The sequence below is a fragment of the Takifugu flavidus genome, chromosome 1, assembly GCF_003711565.1.
Source record: "Takifugu flavidus isolate HTHZ2018 chromosome 1, ASM371156v2, whole genome shotgun sequence".
NCBI lineage: Eukaryota > Metazoa > Chordata > Actinopteri > Tetraodontiformes > Tetraodontidae > Takifugu > Takifugu flavidus.
This window is the reverse complement of record NC_079520.1, coordinates 27,326,390-27,339,518: the sequence shown is the minus strand read 5'-3', so window position 1 is coordinate 27,339,518 and position 13,129 is coordinate 27,326,390. Positions and strand designations below refer to the sequence as shown.

The following is a 13,129-nucleotide window of genomic DNA, read 5'->3' as shown; positions in this document are numbered from 1 at the left end:
TGCGGATCATGTCTAAAGCATCCACTGGAGGAGGAGCTGCAGTGGGACCGAGCAGATGGGAGTGAAGGAGCAGACCTTAACTCTTTGAAACAAACACAATTCCTCTCAAAGAAAAGGCCAGATTTCCTCAGTCTTGGTTCTGAAACACGTAAATGGTGGAGCTTGTTCTGTCTCCCTTTCAGCCAGTCTGCTGCATTCAGAGTGTTGGACGAGGCGCGTCCTTCATGCCAGAGTTGAGATCTTTAAACCAGGAGGTCAGAGGTCAGCTGTTTACTGTTGCCAGGCGCAGACTGAAGTCGATCAGTCTCTCAGTGGGAGATTTCTTTATTTATTAATGAGAAAATGTGGCAGGGTTCCATTTTCTTCCCCTTTTTCTCTGAGCCTCTTTATTTATTCTGCCTCCGTCTCTCAGATCTTTCGCCTGTCTGTAATTGTAAATCACAGGTGCGAAACACACTCCCAGGAAGTATCAAAAAGGGAAAATGAAAGGGCTCGGTCGTGCACGTTCACTTTCCTTCAATCAAATAAAACACAAGATTTGTGCCTGAGTTTCTGTCTGTCTTCAGGAATGTCTCAACATCTGATAGCTAAGCCAGAATTTAGCCACTGGAAATGGCTTCAATACATATTTGTCTTAACAGGTGACAGTTTCCATTGGGAATATGTTGGGAATATGCAGACATGTGGAGCAGGTGACTTAGATTGCAGCATATTTCAGGCAAAAGGTAGATGAGACTTGCTCCACTAATAGTTGAGGGCGGCAGGACAGAAGAGGAGTTCAAGCGAAAGGTGGATTTTTTAATTTCACCTGTAGGTGCATCTAAAACTGGGTGCTGTCTTCAGACTGGGACTTCCTCTCATCTGAGTTTTTGAGGGCCTCCAGATTAAGAGCAGCTGCGGCTGCTGGCTGGGCTGGATCTGTGGGAGGCTGCAGCAGGCCAGCAGGGAGGAGCTCCAACATCTGGAAAAAGCAAAAAGCTGGCTCAGACAGAGACGAGAATCTCTGAGCCAACCCTCTCGCTACAGCGCTTTATGCTTTTTTTTAAAAAAAAAGAATTTCCAAAGTTGTCGGATTGGCCTGGAATCTCTAATGTAATGTCTCTGTAAAGTCTTCATTTGCTCTGAGGCGTGGGGCAGAGCGGACGGCTGGTTCAGGACTCGACCCTCTGGGCCTCCCCTGATGTCAGAGCATGTCTAAACATGTGGGAGCCACGAAGAGGAAAAGATTGGGGGGAGGTTTGAGGTGGCGCTTTTGTTGGTCAAGTCATTCTGCCGCTCCATTCAGCCATTTTGCTTTCTTAAAAATAAGGTTAAACACTGAAAAACTCAAGATTGTGGTAAGGTGGCAGCTGACAGGTAAACAATGACACACTCTGTTTTATCCAAACACCTAATTTTAGCTTACCTCAAATGAAACGTGTCAACCACCATATTTACCAGTTGTTCAGAGGTTTTCTGATACTAAAGGGAAGTAATGGTGATTTGAGCAGAATCATCAGTGCAAACATCGTTCTCTGAACTTCCACTTATTCTGATCAGGGCTGTGGGGATGCTGGGGCTGAACCCAGCAGTGACTGTGTGAGGTGCAGGAAACACCCTGGTCACATCCAACGACACACCATTCACACACAGACACACACACACACACACACACACACACACACACACACACTGAGCAGCAGTTAGGAGTCTCCAATCAAGCTAATGTGCATGTTTGGGAGGGACCTGGAGCCTGGAGAAAGCCTGTGTGGGTGCTGGGAAAACCCATTGACTCCACATAGAAGGACAAACCACATGTCCAGCAAATACATGCCGAGATTCGAGTCTATTTTTAGTCATTCTCTTCAAATTTAATTACCAAAATCCATGATCTGCGTGGCTGTTTGCACATCAGACCACCAGCGGCAGGCAGAGTTCAGGGTGAGCTTGTACAGCTCAGGGATGGAGCGCAGCAGACGGAGAGCTACTGGCATCCCACTGGCTGGCTGGACAGAAGGGGCATTCTTCTCCGAGGATCCCCTCGGCCCTCTCCGACAGACCTCAGTTTGTCAGTTAATCTGCCCAACGTTTGCTAAGGAAATGTTCACTTAGCACAGGAAGTCTGAGGTTTCACCGCACACATTTGATTTCAACAGTTACTCAAACAAATCTGAGGTTATTTGGGAGGTCAGAACAACATAGGTGGGAAGTACAGATCCCAGAGGGGATTTACAGTCAACCTGATCGTGAAACATCAATGAATCTCCTAATACACCTGATTCAAACCCCCCCAGAGTGGGCTAACGTTGCATTTCCTTTTAAGGAGATAACAGTTAAACAACTATATTGGGATATTATCCCTGTTAAAACTACATGTATCCAGGTAGAGTGTTTAAAGAAAGAAGACAATTTCCATTATTCATTTTACGCAGCACAGTAAAATGAAACAGCAGAAAACTGAGCAATGTAATGTTTATTTTAAGCTTAATATATGGGTACAACTACAAAAGCATGCGCATATCACAAAAGTTAGATCAAGCACAACTCGTACAAGCGTAATATCTCCTGAGATGTGTCTTCAAAAGTGATGACGGGGAAGAATCCTGCTAATCTGAGCCTCTTCTGGGGTCTTTGGCACCACGCACGTGAGGTCGAGCTCACTCACTCCAGCTTCTTGGCCAACTGTGCCATTTCCCGGGCTTTCCTCCTCTTCAGCTTCTTCTTGAGGAAGAGCAGGTCGATGTAGACGATGTGATTCAAAACGGCGGAGGCGCAGAGGAGGCCGCCGTGCAGGGCGCCGGCGATGCCACAGCTGAACACGTCCTGACCTGGAAACAGACGCAGAAACACAAGCTGCTCAACCTGCTTCTTGCTCCAGAAGAAAGGAAGGTGACACCCACGAGCAGCTTCTCATACCTGACATGTAGAGGTTTTTGATGGGGGTGTTGCACCTGTTCCGAGCCACGGCCTCGGCGTGGAAGCGGTCCAGGTTGTGCTCGGCGGAGTACATGGCTCCGCGCTGGGCGCCCAGATAGTGAGCGTTAGAGAGTGGAGTGGCCACTTCCTGGAAAACCAACTAAAAATAAGGCAACATAAATGTTCAGTCCTTCAGTGATCACGGAGAGTTTTGCTGTGGTACGTGCATTGACAGGTCAAGTGTCCCACCTTGTCTTTGATTTTAGGGAACACAGTACAGGCCCAGTCAAAGAGGTTTTTAGCAAATCTCATCTTGTAGTTGTAGTACTCGTCGCCCCTTTTGCGCACTGTGGTGTCCTTCCATTCCTCAAACCATTCATACTTCACCATGGTCAATATGGTCATGCAGGATTTCCCTGAGTCAGTCACAGGGCAACAGGTTTTGGAGTGGTACTGAGCACTTTTATAGATTGGTACTTTATTTTTGGTCATAAACTCCACTATGTAGCTGAGCATTAGTCTGGGGTTGTACCAGGGTGTCTTATCTTGGCCTCTGGGTCTTTGGAGGATGGTATTGTGATGAACATCATTGGGATATTGTCTGGTGCTTCCTCTTTGCTCAGGGAAAAGAAGTGTTCCATCCTAAAAATGACAAAGATATGCCTGGAAACTTTAGACTTGATTTTTTTTTTTTTTTTTTGAAGACTGCATTAGTTTGGAATTTAAACCGTGCAGCTTAAACCTGATCACGTGTGCCACCTAGAGGCCAGTGATACCATCTCCCAGTTGCTGGTTCAGTAAAGCACACATGCATGTTCATATATTCACATATTACATATTAAAGTGTAAAGAGTCAATCATTGCCGATTTAACACATTTACGTCTATTTCTGTTTAGGTTTTCCCTCCCGTTTTCAGATCTATGTTATTCCTCGGGCAATAGCACCCCCGTGTGGTATACAAACGCATCTGCTACTACTTACGACTTGTCCATGTCATTATTCTTGAACATCCAGAAGTTGGTGGACGTGAGGCCGAGCTCCTCTTCCGTTCCATCAAAGCCAGAGAAGATTAAAAATGACCCTCTGGCGTGTTTCATCATGTTCAGCCTTTCTTGAACGTCTGGGCATCAGAAGGTTCGTCATCAGTTTGAGACTAATTGACTGTTTAATGTTTTGAAGGATCTGTGTCTCACCTGGCCTGTCTTTAATCTCAGGGGGAAGAAGGGTCTGAAAGGTGGTGAAGATGCCACAGTTTGAAACGACCACGGGCGCATGAACCGCCACCTCCTCCGTACCTTTCCTCACTTTCACACCTGTCCAGAGGAAAGAGCCCAGTCAGGGAAGAAGCATCTTCATCAGCTGAATAGAGATGGAGTCAGTTCTTACCATAAGCTGTCCCCTGCTCATTTACCAGGATCTGAGAGACGGGAGCCCTGACCAGACAGTTTCCTCCATATTTCTGAATGGTGCGGATGATGTGGAACGGGATCTCACTGGCCCCGCCTTTTGGGTAGTAGGCGCCTCGTTTGTAGTGATGAACCAGGAGAGCGTTAATCAGAATGCTGGAGTCCTTGGGTGGCACCCCTGAAAGAGCATATTTGTCATAATGAGGTCTGAAAACCTGATTTTTGGACTCAATCATGCAACACGTTCGAGGACCCACCATAGAACAAATAAGAGAACATGACTTGAAGGTCCTTGTTTGTGGTCAGGCTGTTCATTAGGTCTGTTGCACATGTGCCGGAGAGGCGGAAGACTGGGGAGAAGAAGTTGGCGATGCCGGACTTCAGCAGGAACAGAGACACCCACTGCGGGATGAGCTTCAGCGTTGCCAGGTAGTGGGTCTTCTTAGCTGAGGTCTGTTGGATTAGGAGGTCTTTATCAGGCACTGATGCGGATTCATCATCTCAGGCAGACCAGTCAGGGGCACCTTCATAATTTGGAAGAACGTCTCAATGGCTTCGGTGTCTTCGGGGAACTGCTTCAACAAATGCTGTTTCATCTCAGTTTTCCCCGAGAGGACGGTGTACTCGCGCAGCTCCTCGCCGAGGCCGATCTGAATGGTGTCGAAGTGTTGCCGCAGCTTCTGGAACTCCAGCTGGCCCTCAGAGATCTGGTCGAAGGCGATCCGCAGCAGGCTGTTCTCGTGAAGCTGCCCGATGTAGTGGAGGCCTGGAGGGGAAAGAGAGACATAACCTAAATATCCAGTCTGTCTGGTTCTCAGGTGACTCACTTGGATTTAATCTCCAGCTGCCTCTTAACTCGGTTCCAACTTTAATGTTTATGGCGTTTTATTGTTCTTCCTGCAGAGGGCACTCGTGGCGAGTCGCGTTCCCTGGCAAACGCCCTTACCGACGTCAAACTCGAAGCCTTTCTCGATGAAGGTGTGGCAGCAGCCTCCCGCCTGGTCGTGTTGCTCCAGCAGCAGCACTCTCTTCCCCGCCTTGGCGAGCGTGGCCGCCGCCGTCAGCCCGCCGATGCCGCTGCCAATCACGATCACGTCCAAGTTCTGGGGCACCTTATCGAGGCTGAAGCCTGGAAGAGAAGCTCATAAAGCTGAGGCTTTATCTCGAGCAAGTCCAAAAGAGTTGCATAAGACCGTTACGTGAAGGTTTGAAGGTCAGGTTGGCCCGACCTCTCCGCCGTCAATGTGCGGCCCCTGAACCAACTCCTGTATCTCTGTCATGAAACTGACTTTATGTCATACCAATTAAGATAAGGTGCACAAATTAACAATTGCACAATTATTACTTCACACTGTCAATTTAGATAGGACCAAAACTGATTTACTGTTGACAGTAAAGTGTCTGTTTTCTTCTGTTTTCTTTTGCTTTTCAACAACAGCTGCCTAAAAATTAAGTAAATTTGAAGATTAAAATCACACACACTCCGTCATCTTACTTTGCTTTAGGACTTTATCCCTCTTCTTCTGGTCGAACTCTCGAGGTCCAGGAGGTCTCAGCGACTCCAGTGAAAACGGGCTCCGTTTCCCAAACAGGTACCAGTACGTCCCGCCGACCCATATCACCACGCAGCCCAAGAGAACCAAGAGCCACATTGTCGAGTCTTCTACTGCAGCTGCAAAACAGTAACGATCACGCCTTAAATACCATGCCAGGTGTCCAAGGTCGAGGGAAGAGGAGGCTGATCTAGATCACTTTCCTTGTCAGTGAAAGCTGTAAAGATAAAGTGACAAAAGAGCATTTGGATTCGGTTCACGTCTCAGCAGCAACGCTGACCAAATAACATCTTAACGCCTTTACAGTTGTTGATATCTCCTTTGAGATGCGCAATCTGTTCAGGTGACTCGAGTTCAGGTTTCGCGAGGTTTTTTTTTTTTTTTTTTACCCTTTTGGGTCACAGCTGCGGGCAATCGTGCCCGTGAGTCGCTTCGCCCCGCGCGCCCGTTGCGCACCTGGACACCAATGAGCCCCCTTCTTAATCCCCGGAGGCACAGCTGCTCCCGGCCAGGTCGTTATTCGTGTTCCGGTGACTTTTCAGCGTATTCCTGTTTGCCTGCCTGCCCGGTTCCGACCTTGCCTGCTCCCCGGTGAATCCTGCCTGCTGTCGGTGTCTGACAATAAAGCGGTGTTCGGCCTAACTCTGGTGTCGCATTTGGGTTTTTGTCTGGTTCGTGGCTCTCTTTTAGTCACCTGCAGAGGGGTGACGGGAGCAAGGGGACTTCTTCCTGTGGTCTATCTGGCAGTTGAATCATAGCAACTTAATTAGGCAGCATTATTTCATGCTCGGAGCTTGTTGTTGATTTGTCAACATGCGCAACACAGAGAACCAATCAGATGGCTTGATTTCACCTTTTTAAACCTGCTTTGATGTGAATACCTGAGGCAGGTTCTTTCATCCCCCGTTTCACCGCGAACCTCCAACCATCGCCAGAAAAATCACTTGTCTTTATTGAATGAAACATAAACAGAGGAAACGATACTGAACCAGTACTTTCATACGTCTGCAGGTCAGCTGATCTGCTCGTGTAGTAAATTGTATCCTGCAGGCATGGACTTTGTGCTCAAGGTAAATAATCTAGAATTGAATGTTTCTTTGGCAACGACACACAATGGATTATAAGCGTGAACATGACAATCACTTGATTTCATTTATGTGCTCTGAGTATAAAAGTTTGGAGACACCTGGATTAAATGAGGGTTTAATGACTGATAAAAAGGTTGGGGGCCATTTCAAAGTCCTAGTTTGTTGAGAAATGAAAACGGGAACACGAGGTGAACCTGATCAATCTTAAATAAAGACACATTTAATGTTTCATTCTGAATGAATCTAAATAATGCTGCACAGCCACGTGTTACCCCTTTTTCATTATCTGAAATGCGCAACAGCTTCATTTTTCCCTGTCGTAAAGGAACTTAGATAAAGCAATTTGTGTTTATCTGATAAGACAATTAAGATAAAGACTAAACTATGGACATGCATGTTTTTACAACAGTCCAGCTATACAAAACATTATTTTATGTCAATAAATGTGATAAATGAGCACTCTGTTAACATAATTGCATATAATTTATAGATATTTAATAAATTCTTAGATTTTCATCAGTAAATTTTCTATCTTGTAGTCATCGGACCTGCCTGAGGTTTCTTCCTGGTAAAAGTAAAAACCACCTCTTGCTGAATGAAAGACCTTAAGACACTATAAATTTGGGGTTTTTTTTGGTAAAGCTAACTATTGTGTAAATGAAATCCTGCACTTGCTGTAATTTATTTCATGTCAGTCTCCAGTAGTCCGCTCAGATCTTTAAATGCTTTAAGAGTCTCTGAATTTTATATCTAATTCTTTTTTAACAGACTTGTGCCACAAAAGCTCAAACGACGTATGTTTGCTGTGGCACCACCTGAAAATGATTCTAATTGGATGCGGAGCTCAGAATGGACGCAAGGTTGAAGCTGCAGGAAGAAGCTTATAGATTTGGACGCAGGAAGCAGCTCTGTGCCAACAAGCCTCTGTGGCTTAAATCCTGTTAGGAATCAGGCTAAGCAGCTCCCGCACGACTCCTCTGACTTTGCTCGCCTTTGTTCATCTGCTGATGAGTCTGGAATACTTGATAACACGCTATGTGCAGGTAAATCCTGTAGATTATTGACCAGCCACGATGTCTCAGTGCAATAAAAGCATCATATGTTTATGTCTAACAATAATGACAAAACACGATTCAGGCCAAAGCTCCATACCGCTAGTTTAATTTAATCATTACAAATCCACAGGGTGAGGGGTTTGGGAAGAGGACTATGGTACATTTTCTTGCCGGGGATCTCCACAGGAACAGTGTAACTTCCTCCCATATAAAACCTTGTGCCTTTTCCAGGGGCGTCTCTCTGCTATGTTATTAAACAGCCTCCCTTGTCTCCTTTGTACGGGTTCTTGTCATCTGAAACACCTTTGATCAGAGGATCATTGGGTAACCGCTCCTCAACGAAAGCAATGGTTTCTGCACAGTTTGCAGCCACCTGTTGTTCAAGAAGAAGGCAGAAGCAAAGTCAACTCAAGCACATCTTAAATATGGAATTCAAACTTTTATGCTCAAACATTCAGCTTCCAGCAGCTGAGCCACTGACTGCTGTTCTTGGAGTGTTGACTTCTTTCTTCAACTGGTCCAGCTCCATTTTCAGGATTTCCTTATCTGACATATCCCGGGCCATCCTGGCTGCAGGTGGACATAAAGAATCGCTCTCATTGTGGTAAATGTCCAAAAGGCTTTCATTTTTAAACTCATTCTTTGAAATAATTCCTTCAACTCTTACCTGTTGAATGGCGGGACTCCCAGTAAGCAGAGAAAAAAGGTTGGCTATGAGCTCATCAACTGGTTTCCGTCTTCTTCACCTGCTTCCTGCACTGTTACCTGCACTGACTGATCTGTGGCGTCCTACTGCTCTTCATCCCCTGCTGATCCCTGCTGCTGGCTTTTGGGTGAGGTCGTCACAGGATTGGACCTGATGTCACCAATCCGCCGTGATGGGATTAAATGAGCAGGAGCCGTGACCCCTGAGCAGGAAGGAGGAAACCAGGGGACAGATTATTATGATGCTGCTGAGAATGTGAAGAGAAAGTGACCTATTCGGGCAGAAGTAGTACAAATGATCATTGCTTCTTGATTTAGTGACCTTAGAAAAGTTCTTCTGGCTCCAAGGTCGTACAAATTAGTTTTTCTTACAGCACAACACTGGACAGGCCAGACGTCTTTTGAACCAGGGCTTCTTCATTTGAGTTTTTTTTCCAAGTTCTAAATCTGTGAAAACATCAAAATGCAGGACTAACAGTAAATTATTTTTGTTGTTCTTTGTCTACTAAAGTGTCATGGAAGGAAGCGGAAGTAGTTTCATAAAACTGGGGCCAAGTCCTCTGCATTGATACCCACCAACTGACGTATAACTCATTACAAGCTCCTGATCCTTGACTAAACCACCTTCAGGGCTCACATTAAGCCATTTTCAGAATCTGGGCCATAGTCTCATCCAGTTAGGAGTAACGTAGACAAGTCACATGGGGCTGACTTTAAGTTTAATATAATGACATTCTATTGGGTTCCTGTGTTCCATGCCAATCTCTTTTCATTAACCTCCATCTCTGTCCAGCAAGCTGTTTGTATTGAGGGTTGTCTCTTCAGTGATTATTGCCAGAGAAATAACCTTGAGAAATTTTACTATACATCCACAAAACTATTTAACTAGTAGTTTCTGAATAAGACCTACAGCCAAAATAGCCATTATCACTTAAATAATCATTCCATCCATATTTTTGTTTTCGCTATAATTCTTCATCTTTTGTTATAATTTTTTTTACATAAAAATGTAAATAGGTGAGGTAAAACAGAAAGTGCTGTATAAATTGTCATTTGTGACTGCTTAATTCATTCAACGGTATGTAGTTCTATAAGTTGACCAGCAGAGGGCAGTGTGAAATTAAAGTCATGCCCACGATAACGATCAACGTCCCCGCCCACTTGAAGCTGTCAGCCAATAGGACAACGTTACGCCTAAGCAGCATTTGATTTCAAAATAAGAGCATGTACATTTTCCTCATTGATACATTGTCTGTAAGCGAAGCACATTTAGTTTTATTTTGACAGGTGACGCGCGTTTTTAGCAGGAAGTTGTTAAACGTTGGACAAACCGTAGTCGTCGATTCACAATGGCAGCACCCAGTGGGAAGCGGGCTTTAAGGTTTCTCAGCCAGCTTGGAGCCTTTATTCTGACCCGGGTTGGATTTTGGAATTGTTTCAGTATGCTGATGCTGTTCGCTGAGCGAGCCGACTCAAAAAGGTGAAAATTAACATCGTCCGTGACAACATATTGAACGTTAGCTTGCGAGCTAGCAGCAGTAAAACGCAACGTCAACTTGTGCAAATACGGTCCAAAACTATGAAAGGATTTGATGCGTCGGTATCAGTTGGAATGTTGACATCAAGTGTGCCAGCAAGACTTTCATTTTAGTGCATAAATTAATTTGCAGTGAAGTGAGAAAAACTCTAAAAGTTTCAGCCATGTTGTGGCGAATCTGCAAAATCGCCTCAATTGGCTGGTTTTTAATCACATTCAGACACGAGTTGAGCTGTAATTTTTCCTTTCTGCTGCTCATCTTGTTTTAATCTCTTGTACTTGTCAGTCTCTTGTGGTTTGGTCAAACCTCCACACCCCTCTTATTCTGTAATTATACCAGCTGCAGAGAAAAAGGTTCCACCCAGCGTCTGAGATGCAACATTTAGGGGTTTTATTACATCTCGTTTTCTAAATGAAAACCTCAATAATTACTTCTTGTAATCAGGGACCTGCTAATGAATGATTGTGCAAAACGTTTCGCTTCAGAAATAATCCTGATGGGTTGCATTGATTAAAATTGTATACAACAGAAAACTAAAAATGTAACATTACTGTCCTGTATTAAATCTGCTTTATTTCATCTCCAGGAAGCCGGACATCCCAGTCCCATACCTGTACGTAGACATGGGGGCTGCGGTGCTCTGCTCCAGCTTCATGTCCTTTGGCGTGAAGAGAAGGTGGTTTGCCATGGCTGCAGCCATACAGCTGGCTCTCAGCACATATGCATCATACGTAGGAGAGCAAGTCCACTATGGGGAATGGCTGAAGGTGAGCCACCATTTGTGGCTTAAAAATGAGGTGTGTGTCTTTCGCGTAGGTAATTTGTGCCGCACCTCCCTGCAGGTACGGATGTATTCCAGAGCTCTGGCCATTATTGGAGGCTTCTTGATCCTGGCCAGTGGGGCAGGGGAGGTGTACAGACAGAAGGCTCGCAGCAGATCTCTGCAGTCCACGGGGCAGGTTTTCCTGGGGGTTTTCCTTATCTGCATGGTGAGTGTTTTCTTTTAACGCTTTATTAATCGACTAAATGAAAGATGATACGGAATCTTGAGAAACCTGGTGCCTTGCCTTTACAAATCAAACCAAGACATCGATTAATGCCAAACAAAGAGCATCCCAACTGCTGCTGTTTCAGTTTATGGTGCCGTTTTTATTAAAAATCAAACCTGTGCAGAAGTAGCAGGGTGTTTGTGAGAGCCAGCCAGGTAAACAAGAGGAGCGATGATGAGGGGGGTTATTTAGGCAGACCAAAAAAGAGGCAGTGAGGTCGTGAAGTCGCATCTAAAATTCTCTGTACCGGGTGGTAGAGCAGTACATGCAGACGTGCCATTCTTCCTCATTAATAGTTGTAAAACTAGATAACGAAGTATGTAACAGCTCTGAAGAGGAGCAGAGAAAGAGCTCTCTATCTGATGGTCTGGGAGGGGATTTACCAACGTGAGAGCCTTTAAAACTGAAGTGAAATGAGTCCGTTTACCTTCGACCACACACGTCATCAGCTCTCAGATGCAGTCCCTCTTCCCCCCACTAGGTGTACTCCCTCCAGCACAGTAAGGAGGATCAGCTGGCCTACCTGAACCACATCATGGGAGGAGAGATCACCATAATGCTGCTGGAGGTGCTGTTTGGAGGGCTTGCTTTGGCGTTCCTCTCGGGGTGCTACGTCCGTCTGGCGGCTCAGATCCTGGCCGTCATGCTGCCCCTGGTCATCCTGCTCATCGACGGGAACCTGGGCTACTGGCACAACACCCGGAAGGTGGAGTTCTGGAACCAGATGAAGCTGATAGGACACAACGTGGGCATCTTCGGTGCTGTTCTGATTCTGGCCACCGACGGTTAAACTCTCTCACCTTTAAAGGCAACTTTGTTTTTAAAGACTGACGCGTGTGAGCAGGGTGAGATTGTTGGCCGCCGATCTCTCAGGATTCCAAACATTTAAAGTTGGCTGTTGGGTTTAGGCGCCGATGAAGGTTCTTCCTATAAGTTTGGCACCTTCGGAAATGGAACGGCAGGAGCTTCGGTTCAAGCGCTTTAATTTATTCAGATTCGCGTTTACATTTTGTCTTGTTTTAATTTTTAAGTATTGATCTCGTGCAACGGCAGAAACGTGCTCTTCCAAATAGAACCTTAAATGGTCATTTTTACAGTGGGCTTTTGCAAATAAAGGGAACATACAACTCCTTAAGTGTTGCCTATTGAACTGAGCACTGCGCTTGTGCACATGGGGGAGTTTCAACAAATGAAGCTTTTTTTCTCATCTGGAAACACTGTCACCATTTTTGAAACGCGACAGTGCGCAGATGTCAGATAATGCTTGAATATTTGAAACGATTCAAAGTGTAAGGCTGCGTTTGGACGCTGCGTTTGGACTAATTAACAGGCGAAACAGCGCCACACAGAGACGGGAGTGGGTATTGCAGGCGGTAGCTGGGTGCAACGGCAATGAAAAAGTATTTTATCACATTCTCAACATTGTACATTTACAACTATGTTCACTTCATGAATGTTTGGGAGAAAAAACCCTTTTATATGCAGTTGCTTGAATTGTGCCTGATTGCAGGTTAAATAAAGATGTTAATCTCGCTGAACTCGTCAGATGTGCGTCTGCCTCAACAGTGAAATCTTTCCAATAAGTTTCAATAAAACTTGTGCTCGGTGTCTGCTGGGACTGGATCCCAATGGCAGCATCAGTGGTACCCCTTCAGTCCTCCACCCCTGGATCTGAAGGAGCTGGGGCGGGACAGGATTTTCCATGCTTTGCTGGATCCTGAGCGGCAATGGACCCGCCGAGTCTCGGTCCAGGACCCGGGCAACACCGAGGGTAAACAGGAAAATCTGTTCCGAACCTTGAGAGGTGGGCAAGAGAAGGAGCTGGGACACCGGTCAGTT

The 13,129-nt window shown here is 45.6% G+C and overlaps 3 protein-coding genes and 1 long non-coding RNA gene across 4 annotated transcripts; 2 read left to right on the top strand and 2 right to left on the bottom strand.

Annotated features, from left to right (window-relative positions):
- Window positions 1–2,436: 2,436 nt before the first annotated feature.
- Window positions 2,437–6,267, bottom strand: si:ch1073-13h15.3 (inactive all-trans-retinol 13,14-reductase). Its single transcript, XM_057058130.1, has 12 exons — window positions 6,061–6,267; window positions 5,798–5,976; window positions 5,249–5,431; window positions 4,827–5,068; window positions 4,560–4,755; window positions 4,283–4,480; window positions 4,090–4,209; window positions 3,878–4,016; window positions 3,428–3,537; window positions 3,145–3,311; window positions 2,896–3,055; window positions 2,437–2,807 (listed from the first exon to the last, which is right to left on the bottom strand). The coding sequence occupies exons 2-12, from the start codon at window positions 5,952–5,954 to the stop codon at window positions 2,641–2,643; spliced, it is 1,839 nt and encodes a 612-aa protein (XP_056914110.1). The 5' UTR covers window positions 5,955–5,976; window positions 6,061–6,267; the 3' UTR covers window positions 2,437–2,640.
- A 438-nt stretch (window positions 6,268–6,705) lies between these two features.
- LOC130539752 (uncharacterized) lies at window positions 6,706–8,228 on the top strand. Its single transcript, XR_008954213.1, has 2 exons — window positions 6,706–6,925; window positions 7,712–8,228. It is a non-coding gene; the product is annotated as an uncharacterized LOC130539752 (long non-coding RNA).
- On the bottom strand, window positions 8,076–8,836 carry gngt2b (guanine nucleotide binding protein (G protein), gamma transducing activity polypeptide 2b). The gene is made up of 3 exons (XM_057058314.1): window positions 8,666–8,836; window positions 8,480–8,568; window positions 8,076–8,371 (listed from the first exon to the last, which is right to left on the bottom strand). Exons 2-3 carry the CDS (start codon window positions 8,561–8,563, stop codon window positions 8,243–8,245), a joined length of 213 nt encoding a protein of 70 aa, XP_056914294.1. The 5' UTR covers window positions 8,564–8,568; window positions 8,666–8,836; the 3' UTR covers window positions 8,076–8,242.
- A 1,186-nt stretch (window positions 8,837–10,022) lies between these two features.
- On the top strand, window positions 10,023–12,828 carry tmem101 (transmembrane protein 101). Its single transcript, XM_057058250.1, has 4 exons — window positions 10,023–10,183; window positions 10,828–11,008; window positions 11,084–11,230; window positions 11,772–12,828. The coding sequence occupies exons 1-4, from the start codon at window positions 10,053–10,055 to the stop codon at window positions 12,078–12,080; spliced, it is 768 nt and encodes a 255-aa protein (XP_056914230.1). The 5' UTR covers window positions 10,023–10,052; the 3' UTR covers window positions 12,081–12,828.
- Window positions 12,829–13,129: the final 301 nt, after the last annotated feature.

Excerpts from the sequence above, each read along its gene's own strand:
- si:ch1073-13h15.3 (XM_057058130.1), bottom strand. The coding sequence starts at position 5,954 with ATGTGGCTCTTGGTTCTCTTGGGCTGCGTGGTGATATGGGTCGGCGGG. Across the intron at positions 4,017-4,089 it reads TGAGATTAAAGACAGGCCAG|ACGTTCAAGAAAGGCTGAAC; the intron begins GTGAGACACAGA and ends TCTGATGCCCAG. Across the intron at positions 2,808-2,895 it reads CAAAAACCTCTACATGTCAG|GTCAGGACGTGTTCAGCTGT; the intron begins GTATGAGAAGCT and ends GTCTGTTTCCAG.
- gngt2b (XM_057058314.1), bottom strand. The coding sequence starts at position 8,563 with ATGGCCCGGGATATGTCAGATAAGGAAATCCTGAAAATGGAGCTGGAC. Across the intron at positions 8,372-8,479 it reads TCAACACTCCAAGAACAGCA|GTGGCTGCAAACTGTGCAGA; the intron begins GTCAGTGGCTCA and ends CTTGAACAACAG.
- tmem101 (XM_057058250.1), top strand. The coding sequence starts at position 10,053 with ATGGCAGCACCCAGTGGGAAGCGGGCTTTAAGGTTTCTCAGCCAGCTT. Across the intron at positions 10,184-10,827 it reads GAGCGAGCCGACTCAAAAAG|GAAGCCGGACATCCCAGTCC; the intron begins GTGAAAATTAAC and ends TTTCATCTCCAG. Across the intron at positions 11,231-11,771 it reads GGGTTTTCCTTATCTGCATG|GTGTACTCCCTCCAGCACAG; the intron begins GTGAGTGTTTTC and ends TCCCCCCACTAG.